This window comes from Mustela erminea, chromosome 2 (assembly GCF_009829155.1).
Source record: "Mustela erminea isolate mMusErm1 chromosome 2, mMusErm1.Pri, whole genome shotgun sequence".
NCBI classification, from domain to species: Eukaryota; Metazoa; Chordata; class Mammalia; order Carnivora; family Mustelidae; genus Mustela; species Mustela erminea.
Genome location: NC_045615.1, coordinates 103,685,180 through 103,697,283, shown reverse-complemented (window position 1 = coordinate 103,697,283; position 12,104 = coordinate 103,685,180). Strand labels below are relative to the sequence as shown.

At 47.1% G+C, this 12,104-nt stretch overlaps 1 protein-coding gene across 13 annotated transcripts in view; it reads left to right on the top strand.

Annotated features, from left to right (window-relative positions):
- The window catches only part of SLC2A9 (solute carrier family 2 member 9), a 224,030-nt gene that overhangs the window by 142,288 nt on the left and 69,638 nt on the right, over positions 1-12,104 (top strand). For all 13 annotated transcript variants that reach the window (XR_004283361.1, XM_032333832.1, XM_032333833.1 and 10 more), the window contains one exon: positions 7,011-7,198. Coding sequence is in view for 12 of the 13 variants with exons in the window: in XM_032333832.1 (XP_032189723.1) it covers positions 7,011-7,198 (188 nt within the window). In the remaining variant the exon portion in view is untranslated. The remainder of the gene's footprint in view (positions 1-7,010; positions 7,199-12,104) is intronic.

Sequence of the window (12,104 nt, the reverse complement as noted above, 5' to 3'; positions counted from 1 at the left end):
TAACTGGTACGCCAGCGCACTTCTGAATCCCTGAGGCCATCCAGGCTCCAGCCAGGAGCACACCCAGTGGAGGTCGAGGCCTGTGTTGTCCACCTGGGTATAGCTGACACGTGGCATGTGAGCCACGGCCCAGCTCTGCCAGACTCTACCCTGACCCAGCATTCATACCCTTCCCACTGCATAGCGGGGACAACCCCAGGATCCCCCGCAGTTGAGCTCCAGGAAGCTGTGAACACTCAGGCAGAGTTAGCTGCCAGGAGACACTCAGCACTTTCTAAGGCTGTGCACCTCTCCAAGTTTATGCCCATTGCCTGGTCCGCAAGCCACAGCCTACAGGCCAGGGATTACCGGGGCACAGAGAGGATAAGCCACTCAGCCACAGTCGCCTAGCCAGGACATGGCACAGCAAGGGCTCTAGCCCCAGAAGCTTGACTCTAGAGCTGTGAGATTACACACTAGGCTTGGGGCTGCTCAGCTAGAGTCTATGGCCCTGTCCCTTCCAGCCCTTCCTCCCAAACCTGAGACAACCCAGGCAGACAGACCCCAGATTGGCTCTTTATTAGGTTTTGCATCACTTGTCCCTGCAAGAGGACTTTCGGGGTATGGCATCCGCAGTGAGCAAGGCTCTGGGCTGCTGCTCTGCATCTTTGCCCTGAAGAGCTGTCATAATGACCCTAGAGATGGGTGGACCGAGGTCAGCCCCACCTGGCAGAGGAGCACTCTAAGGCTTGAGAGATCAGATGCTTTTCCCATGTCACACTGAAACGGAGTCGGGTGGGGGAGCCACCACTGTCTAATTAAAATGGCTCTGTGTTAGTATCTTGGGCTGTTCTAACAAATTACCACAAATCAAGCAGCTTAAAACAATACAGGAATAGGTGAAAGAAATCTGGTGCTTAGTGATTTAGTCTGAGCTGCTGGATCAAGCCTCATCTGAAGCAAGACTTTTCAGCAATTCCTTTAAAAAAAAAAAATACCAGTGTATTATCTTATAGTTCTAAGGAGGTCAGAACTCCAGGAGAGGTCTCACTGGGCTAAAACCCAGCTGTTGCAGGGCTGCATTCCCTCTGGAAGCTCCGGGAAAGGATTGTTCCTTGCCTTCTCCAGCTTCCAGGGGCACCCCCTCTCCTTGGCTCATGAATCCTCCTCCATCTTTGAAGTGTGTCCCCTCCATTTTCTGTTTCTAACACATCCTCTCTGAGTCTGGCCTCCTGCCTCCCTCTTATAGGGGTCCTCATGATAACACTGGGCCCACCCAAATAATCCAGGATAACCTCCCCATCACAGGATCCTTACTCAATCATATCCACCAAATCCCTGTGGCCATATAAGCTAATATACGAACGGGTTCTGGGGACTAGAATATGGACTTATTTGGGAGGACATTTGGGCTCTTTCTGCTTTTCACGATGTGATATTTGTCTGTACTCTCTGATCCATGTCCTCCATTGGGATTCTTCCTCCAGGCCACAGGGACATCCGAGATCCACTCCCTCTGTGACACATGTCACATAAAATTAGAATACAATTTTCTGATATACTCTTGCAGGTTATGAGTAGGTGCTCCAGCAAATATATGTAGGAAATGTGGAGCAAAACAAAATTAAATAGGTGTCTTTGTGCAGGATTTATCAGAACATTTATTAAACTACTGCAAAATTTAAACCAAGAGATAGAGTGTACAATGATACTAAGCTTCTTTGACCGAGGAATTTTATTCCATGGAGCTTCTCTGGGAATTGGCATTCCACAAAATGCATGTTAGGAAAAGTGAGTGACTTTGACGAGAACACTGCCTGTGCAAGGTCTGTAGCCTTTGTTCCTCCACCTCCTGCACTTGGCACACTGCCTGGAGCCAGTACGTGCTGAGAATTGGCCCTGGATGGGGCCCCATCTCTATCAACCAGCCCTGAGACTGTCCCTTTAAAAACCCAGTGCTTCTCCCCTGGGGCTGTGTGCTCCGGAGGATCAGCCTGGGGAGCCTGAAACTCACCTGCCTACCAGTCGGCTGGGCCTGGTGAAGCCAAACCACCCTCATCCCCCGTACCCAGCATCCCAGACCACAGTTGGGCCTGGCCTCAGGTGGCCTTGAAGCTGAGGCCATGGAGGATGCAAGGCCATGTCTACACTTGACCGCAGGAGTGTGGCCTCTGGGAGAGAGAATGGCATTAGGATCTACCATAGGAAGCCACAAATGGGAAGCAGCCCACTCCCTTCCTGCCCCCACAGGAGTCTGTGGCCACCCAGGTGCCATGGTCAGGCCGAATCACAGAGAGGTCCTCCTGGTCTCAGTGGATCCCTGCGTGAAGCCTGGGAGGGGTCCCCGCCCAGGATGGAGCCTGTGCCAGGCCCCCACAGGCAGCGAATACCTTCTGGGTGCCCTGATAGTCCGCATGTAGATCTGTTTGTCACTGCGGTTCTGCTGTGCAGGGTGGCCGAGGGCTGCGGGAGCCTGTCCTCTGTCAGCCACGCTGCACTCAGACACTGGTTCCCTCGCTGAGTTCACTGTGCCAGAGCTCGCCATCATGCTCCTCTGTTCCTGTCTTCTCTCCATCACAGCCCCACTTCTGTGCCCCTAACCTGCTCCTCTCTCACCCCAGTCTTGATTTCCACTCGTCCTGCAAAGCACATCAGCTGAGGGGCGCCTGGGTGGCTCAGTCGGAGGAGCAGCCGACCCCTCATGATCTCAGGGTCACAGGATCAAGACCTACCTCGGGCTCTGTGCTCTGGTGGGGGTCTCTGCTTGAGATTCTCCCTCTGCCTCTGAGAGCCCTCTCTCTCTACTGAAAATAAATAAATACAGCTTAAAAAAAATAAGAGAGCAGATCAGTTGAATATACAGTGTTCTAAATGGAAGAAATAAAATAATCATAATAATAATTATTAGACACCATTTACGTGCAAGGCACATACATTGTCTTTTTTCCTCCTGGAGGGAAATCTTATGATTTCCATTTTGTGGAAGCCACTTAGAGAGAAGCACACAGGTCACGTGGGAGGGACAGGCTGGGCATGAAGCTGGGCCACTCTGTTTCCCCCTGCTTCCCACTGTACCATGGCCTCCCTGGAGTAGCTCCTACCTGGGGGCATCACGGGACGGGGGGTGGGCGGGTTGTGCATGGCAGGTGTGTGGCTGCATTGTCACAGCCAGGAGGGAAAGTGCCCCAAGGAGAAGGTACTCACCTATGACTGGGGCTGGAGAGCTTCTAGAAGACCTGACTGCTGAGCAGGTCCTAGGGAAAGAAGGTTCTAGACAGGCCACAAAGTTCCAGAAGGAACCACATGCGTGAGGCACAGAGGTACACTTTGGGAGTGGGTGGCGGCCCTTCTCAGGACAGATGGGGAGGGGGCAGTGTCGTCGTGAAGCGGGGTGTGGACAAGGACTCTGTGGGACAGATAACATATGGACTGGGTCCTGCTGCGGGGAGCAGGACAGTGAAGGCTCGACTGCAGGAGGATGGTCATCTCGGAAGATGAAGACCGGCACGAGAATCCCACTGGGGAGATGCTGAGGCCTGAACTCAGACAAGACCTAGGGACTGAGAGGAGAATGCAACTCTTGAGATCAGGAAGGTGGCATCATGGGGCTCAGTAACAACATGAGACCTGTGAGGGGGGTCCCTCATCTCCTGCTTTCATTGCTACACCTTCCTTAGCCTGTTCCTGCCTCACTTCCCACCAGGGGAAAATCAGGGAAGGCTTCTTGGAGGAGTTGGTGTCTGAGCTGAGGCTCAAAGAACAAGGCCAAGTGCAGAAAGTTCAAAAGAACATTCTAGAGAGAGAAAAGAAGTAAAAGTACCACTGTATTTTGTATCTTCTGAGTGCCAAGGCATGTGAGGCAACTTTCTGTGTTTTGGCTCACAGCTCAGAGGGCCCTCTGTCTTCTGACAGCCAGAAATGCCCCCCTCTTGTTGGTGCCTCTCATGACTTAGCTCAGCTATTTACTGTTTCCATTTTGAGCCCTGTGCCTAAGAGGATGCAGAGGGGATAGGAAGGGGCCCCAGAGCTAAATCCCACAGGGCCATTATTAGGGGTGTAGTGAGACAGTCATGGTGGGAGGTGCAGGGGGCTTATCCCGCAATTAGGGATGCCCACAGGGAGCAGGTCCCCCAGAGCAGCCCCGCACTGGGAGAGGGGAGAGGGGCTGGCGGGGAGGCGGGGATGGTACCTGCTCAGGGATGAGGTCCTTCTGGGAGGAGCCAGAAGCCTATTTGAAACAGTGGTTCTGAACTGGGGTTGGCTTTGCCCCAGGAGACATTGGGCAGTGTCTGGTGACATTTTTTAAATCGCATAGTGAGATGTAATTGACCTATGGTATTTGGTGTCACGCGCTCAACATCGTGATTCAGTGTTTGTATAGAGCATAGAATGGTCACCCCAATTGGTCCAGCACAGGCACATCACACAGTTACAAATTTTTTCTTGTGATCTATAAGATCACAAATTTTTTCTTGTGATCTATATATAATAGATCTTAAGATCTATTCTTTTAGCAACTTTCAAATATACAAACAGCAATGTTAACTCTAGTCACTGTTCTGTCCCCAGGACTTGTTTATTTTGTAACTGGAAGTTTGTACTTCGGACTGCCTTCGCCCGTTTGCTCACCCCTCACCTCCCATCTCTGTACACCCCAGTCTCTTCCCTGTATCTGTGTATCTTTGAGTTTGGTTTTGGGGGTTTTGTTGTTTTGTTTTTGTTTTTGTTGTTTTAGATTCCATATCCAGTATCTGTCCATATTCCAGTATCTGTCTTTGTTGATTTACCTCACTTAGCATAATGCCCTCAGGGACCATCCATGGTGTTGCCAGTGACAGAATTTCCTCCTTTTTTTTTTTTTAAAAAAAAGATTTTATTTATCTGACAGACAGAGATCACAAGTAGGCAGAGAGACAGACAGCGGTGGGGAAGCAGGCTCCCTGCTTAGCAGAGAGCCCTATGCAGGGCTCGATTCCAGGACCCTGAGATCATGACCCAAGCCAAAGGCAGAGGCTTATCCCACTCAGCCACCCAGGTGCCCCAGGATTTCCTTCATGTTATACCTGAATAATATTCCATCCTATAATAAGTATACGTGTGTGTGTGTGTGTGTGTGTGTGTGTGTGTCTGTATCCCTTCTTCCATTAGTGAGTGGTGCATCTCTGTGTCTGCCATGAGACTCTCCCTCACCAGATACTCTTTCTCACCCAGTCACAGGAAACTTGTAAAAAGGGATATTGGGGGTGGGGGTGCACACTGGGTGTGCCCAGTGTGTGCCCACCCCAGTGGGTGGCTCAGTCAGTTTAAATGTCCAACTCTTGATTTCAGCTCAGGTCATAATCTCGGGGCCCTGGGATCAAGCCCTGCATCGGGCTCTGTGCTTAGAGGGGAGTCTGCTTGAGATTCTCTCTCCCTCTGTTCTCCCCACCCCCACACACTCACTGTCTCTCTAAAATAAATATATCTTTTTTAAAATGTAAAGGATGTGGAACACATAGAAGGAAACAATTTTTATGAACACATATACAGCAGGAAATTAAATTGATGCTTTAAAAGAAGGAGATCACAGCTTCTAAGAAATAAGAGAGATTTTTGTTCCAGGAAACTGTTAAATGCTGAACGTCAAATTTAGTTGACAGCCAAGGTGAGAGAGGAAAAAAAGTCTCCAAATTTCTCTATATTTTACATGGAAAGCATGTATCTCAGGAAAGAGAGAGAAATATGTTCCTGCCCTAAAACTTTAGGATGGCTTTATGAAATGAACACTGAGTTTTTGAAATTTGGGAAAACATTAGCCATACTATGGTGTAGTGACTGATGTGGAAATGTTACTCATTCAGCTACTTCTCCCATTTATCCTTAATAAAATCCTAAGAAAAGTATTAAATCATCGCTTAAAAAAAGAAAGAAAGAAAGAAAGATTCTAAAGCCGTTTTCAGTGTACTACTGGAAATAACACCCCAGAAGCTTCACAGGCCTGCTTTTTGTAGAATCTGGAGCAAGTTTAACAGCCTTTTTTTTCTTTTTCCTGCTGCTTAAGAAGAGCAATTTCACATGCCCTGCAGTGCAGAGCGTGTTTTCAAGGATGATGCCCACTGTGTCTGGGATGGACTGTCCACAGGAGCCGTCACCAAAGCCACCTTTCTCTGTAAGAGGATAAACACTAGAGCACTGAATATTTAAATCTGTGCTCTCAAAGTGTCTCCTATTACCTGATTATTATGATCTCAGGGGTCTAATCAGTCCACCCACCTTTGCATCTGTATACATGAAGGTTTGCACAATTAAGGGCTTGGTAACAAATGGCAGGTTCGCTGAGGCTGAAAATTTGCTGTTTTCAGCCTGGAAAAGGCATAAGTCATGAGGGTGAGTTTGAATCCTAGGAAAAATAGCTCTCTGAGAATACATCCACCCACGGTTCCTGTGTTTCTCAGAGTCATATGGAAACGGCCTTGGAAGTCATTTAGTTCAGTAGTTCTTCCAATGATAAGATCTACTCCCAGCATCCTGGCCAAGTGGAAGGCACTTGGTCTGACCATCTGAATACCTCTAACAAGGATGAGGACATGGGGCCAGACAGACAGGAGGCACCCAGTAAATATTTATCAAAAGAACACCTCCCATCTGCAAAGCTCTGGGCTAGGGTCAATGTACATGCATGATCCAACTACTACCAAAGCCATGTGAGGCCAGAATGCTTACAAATGATGGACAAATGCACTGTGGTCAGAATGGGACTTGAACCCTGGGCATGCTCCTCTTTGTTCTGGGGGCAGTCAGGAGACTCCTGTTGTCTCCTGGCTCTTCTCCTAGCGAACCAGTGACCTTGGGCAAGTCACTGCACATCTCTGGGGCTCTGTTTCCCTATTTTCAAACAAAGTCTTGGAATTTCACAGGTTCAAAGCCCCCTGCCAGCTCTATCCCTAACAAAGTGTGTGTCTGGGTGGTGGGACAGTCCCCGGATAGCCCAGTGTCCAACTCAGCAAGCATCCTAATCCCTGCTAAAAGTCTGTGATTGTCCCTCTTTGCAGCCTTCCAGACTTTCCTGGGCAAAGAAGATGTCTCCCGAGAGATGGAGGAGGTCCTGATAGAGAGCCGCGTGCAGAGGAACATCCAGCTGGTGTCCGTACTGGAGCTGCTCCGGAGTCCCTCCGTGCGCTGGCAGGTCATCACAGTGGTCGTCACCATGGCCTGCTACCAGCTCTGCGGTCTCAACGCGGTGAGCGTCCCTGCACAAAGGGAGGAACTAGAGGGAGGTGGGGGTGGGGGTGGGGCAGGGCTTGGACCTCAATACCAGGATCTGGTCCCAACTCTGCCACCTCTACCAGCTTTGTGCCATCAGGCAGTCACACAATCTGATCCAGCCTCAGTTTCCTGATCTGTAAAATGGGCTGACGTAATACAGAAATAAGCCATGCAGAGTATTCAATGTAGCAGCTACACAGTCACCCCTTAGTAAATGCTGCCTATCATTATTATTTCTGGTCCCTAAAACTCAGATTTCTTAATAAAATGGATAAGTGAAAGATGATTTAAATAAAAGTACTCTTGGTGGGACTGATTTGAACATGAAACTTTGGCCTAAGAAGACTTTAGGCTTAAAAGGAAAACTTTTTCAGGGCCTGAGCTGATGTAGGAAAGGATATTGGACAGTGGGGGTTCGCCAGACCCTCTGATAGCTTCTGCTGCCCCTTCTCTCCTGGGGAGCTCCTGAAGGTAGAACTCAGGAATCCCAGGGAGACAGACTCGGGATCATTATCACCATTGCTTTGGAAAAATGGTGGGTCTGCCTCAAGGAGTAGTGAGATCCCCATTTATGAAGGTGTGCAAGCCAGTTGGCAGGGCAGTGTAGAGGTACATACACAGCTCAGGAGAAGTGGGGCTGGGCCCAGAAGGAGGAAAAAGGGGACCTTCCAAAGAGCCTCAGAGAAAACAACTCCTCTGTGTTCACGACCTTGGCATCCCCTGAAAGTCAGCCAGGAGGGTGTTTGGGGCACGTAAGGGGAGGTGACATGAAAGGGGAGGTGTCCCTGTCCGGAGAAGGAAAAGTGACAGCATGGAAAGTTCCAACCATAGTGTTTTGCTGCATTTCAACTACTCTTTTTTTTTTTTTTTTAAGATTTTATTATTTATTTGATAGACAGAAATTACAAGTAGGTAGAGAGGCAGGCAGAGAGAGAGAGGAGGAAGCAGGCTCCCCGCTGAGCAGAGAGCCCGATGAGGGGCTCAATCCCAGGACCCTAGGATCATGACCTGAGCCAAAGGCAGAGGCTTAACCCACTGAGCCGCCCAGACGCCCTCAACTACTCTTGATTCTATTTTTGGAAACACTGGGATGAAATGAAATCATCTGGAAACCTACTTGTTTGTACCTTTTTCCTTGGTCTGGTTAAAGTCAGCAGAAGGAGGAAGGGCCTGGGCCAACAGCATGGTCTTGGACAGATCCTGCTGTTTCCTCCTCTTTGCACCTCCAGGCTCAAAGCCACCCACCCTGTTCTGAGAAGGTAGAGAGGGATCGTTTCTTAGAGCTAACATTTAAAGTAGTAAAGCCACAGATGGAATCTGTATTTAATGAGGCATTTGGAGCTAGAACCATGACATTTATAAACAGAATTCTCTCCTCTCCTGGGACATAACTTCCTCTATAAATCCCACAGGGTGCATCTCAACCCTATCTCACCATAGGATGGGGAGAAACCGTCTCATGCGCTCCAAAGGCTGGCAGTGGGGAGGGCTCAGCTCCCATGTGTCCCACCGTCCTCGTCCTCATAGTAACTGCCTTTCATCTGTTTTGTTATTGTCATGAGTGCATTTAACATGAGCTCTCCCTCAACAAACGTTCAGCTGGGGGCGCTTGGGTGGCTCAGTGGGTTGAGCCTCTGCCTTCGGCTCAGGTCATGGTCTCAGGGCCCTGGGATCGAGCCCTACATCGGGCTCTCTGCTTGGCGGGGAGCCTGCTTCCTCCTCTCTCTCTGCCTGCTTCTCTGCCTGCTTGTGATCTCTGTCAGATAAATAAATAAAAATCTTAAAAAAAAAAAAAAACATTCAGCTGTGCCATGCTGGACCGCGAAATGTAGGCACGGGGTCGCACAGCCCCTCTGCAGAGCCATGCGTCTTGCTTCACTGAAACTTCACGCCGCTGATTAGCAGCTCCCCATTCCTTCCTCCCTCAGCCCCTAGCAACCACCACTCGGCTCGAGTTTGTGAGTTTGGCTGCTTTAGATACATCGCTAAAGTGCAAGCACCCGGTGTTGGTCCAAGCGTAGTGCCCACCAGGTTCATCCTTGGGGTCATGGGCTGCAGGCTAGCCTTCCTTTCCAAGGCTGGGTAACAGTCCATAGCACACACACAGGCCACATTTTCTTCATCCATCCATCCATCAACAAACATTTAGAATAGTTCTACACCTGGGCTTCCATGAATAGTGCTGCATTGAATGCTGGCATGCAGATCCCTCTTCAAGATCCTGATTTCAATCCGGTTAAAATCCCAGAAGTGAGACGCTGACTCGTATTGCAGTTCTAATTGTTTAAGAAACCTCAGTGTCATTTTCCAGAGTGGCTGCACCAGTTTACATCCCCACTGACAGTGTGCAGTGTTCTAATTCTTCCACATCCTCACCAACACTTTTTTTTTTTTTTTTTTTTGGTAAGAGATATCCTAACAGGTGTAAGGTGATGTCTTGCTATGGTTTCGATTTATGTTTCTCTGATGATGAGTGATGTCAAGTGTCTTTTCATGTGTCTGTTGGCCATTTGTAGGTCTTTTCTGGAAAAACATCTGTTCAGGTCCTTTGCCCGTTTTTTAATGGAGTTGTTTGGAGGCTTTGGGGAGGGTTATTTTATTGTGTTTTTCTTTTCTGTTGAGTTGTAGGAGTACCCTATATATTTTGGCTATTAATCCCTTATTGGATGCATGGTTTGCCAATATTTTCTCCCATGCTGTAGATTGCCTTTCCACTCTGTTGATAATTATTTTTTGCTGTGCAGAAACTTTTTAGTCTGATGTACTCACAGTTGTTAATTTTTGCTTTTGGTGTCATATCAAAAAAAAAAAAATCACTGCCAAGACCAATGTTACAAAGTTTTTCCCCTATATTTTCTTCTAGGATTTTTACAGTTCTTATGTTTATAATCTTTAATCCATTTTTAGTGAAGATTAACATCCAATTCCATTCTTTTGTAGATGGATATCCAAAATTTTCAACACAATTAGCCAGACTATCCTTTCCCCATTGAATATTCTTGGCACCCTTTGGCAATCAGTTGGCCACATTTGGGTCTATTTCTGGTATCTCTGTTCCGTTTCCTTAGTTTATATGTCTATCTTTATACCAGTATCACACTGCTTTAACTACTGTTGCTTTTTAATATATTTTGAAAAGAGGAAGTGTGATGCCTTCAGTTTTGTTCTTTTTAAAGATATGGTTTCATATGAATTTTGGGATTTTTTCCCTATTTCTGGAAAATATGCCATTGGGATTTTAATAGGGATGGCATTGAATCTGTAGATCATTTTGGGTATTGTGACCATTTTAATAACATTAAAGCTACTGATCCATGAATGGAATATTTTTTCCATTTATTTGTGTATTTAATTTCTTTCCTTAGTGTTTTGTAGTTTTCGGTGCAAAAGTCTTTCATTTCCTTAGTTAACTTTATTCCCAAGTATTTTCTGATGCTATTGTAAATACAATTATTTTCTTAATTTCCCTTTCAGATGGTTCATTGTTAGTCTATAAAAACACAGCCGATTTTTGTATGTTGTTTCTGTTTCCTGCAACTTTACCGAATTTATTAGTTCCAACAATTTGTATGTGTGTGTGTGTGTGTGTGTGTTGTGTGTGTGTGTGTGTGTGTGTGTGCGCGCTATCTTCAGAGTTTTCTACATTTAAGATCATGCCATTTGCAAACAGTGATGATTTTACTTCTTTCTGCTTTGTTTGACTTTTTTTTTTCTTGTCTAATTACACTGGCTAAGATCTACAGTCCTGGGTTGAATAGAAGTGGTGAGAGTAGGCATCCTTGTCTTATTTCTGATCTTAGAGGAAAAGCTCTCAGTTTGCTGAGTATGATGATATTATGATATGTTAGCTAAGTATGATGCTAGCTCTGGGCTTGTCATGTATGGCCTTTATTATGTTGAGGTAGTCTCCTTCTATTTATTGCTTATTTAGGATTATTTTTATTTTAAAAAAATTTTTTTAAGATTTTATTTTTTTATTTGAGAGAGAGAGAATGAAAGAGAATGCACAAGAGAAGGAGAGATTTGGCAGGAGAAGCAGACTCCCTGCAGAGCTGGGAGCCCAATGCAGGACTTGATCCTAGGACTCCAGGATCATGACCTGAGCCGAAGGCAGTCGTTTAACTAACTGAGCCACCCAGGTGCCCTGTTTAGGATTATTTTTAATCTTTAAGTCAGAAGTAATACTTCCCACTTGGCATGCTTAACTTGAACGGAGCAAAAAGTTCTGGACCCATATTCAGAGGCTGGGCTTTCTGTCTCACTGTGACCGCAAGCCTGCAGGGGGAAGCCTAGGCCAGTCACTCCCCTTACCTAGCCTCTGTCTGCTCACCTGTAAGAATAATAATAAAGCTCACAGTCACTCAGCCCTTAACATGAGCCAGAAGTTTTCCCCATGGCTGTCCTGTGACTTAGACACTGTTATGCACAGAGATGTTGAGAGATTTTCCCAAATCACACAGCTACAAGTGGTAGAAAGGGGATTTGAGCCCCAGTGATTTGGCCACAAGGTCTAGCCCCTTGAGCCCTGAGCAGGGAGCATCCCCAAGGCCACCTTTGAGCATCTTCATATGTGTCACTGGGCTGTGTCCCCAAGTCATCCCTAGGCAGCCAGTAAGCAAGTCCTATGCTCACTGTTTTACATTTAAAAAGACAAACACTGGTTAGCAGCCACCTCAGCATCAGAGTCCGGCTGTCCTGGGCATCAGTCCAGTTGTCTCCTGCACCACTGGCTTCTCAGTCCAGATAATGCATGAGCCAAGAAGGAATGCTGTCTACCAGGTGAAAAACTTCAAATGCCCTTTAAAACTTGCTTTCTTCCCTTAATTGTCCCAGAAATTATTTGAGGGGACATGGTCTATAGTTTAAGATATTGCAAATAC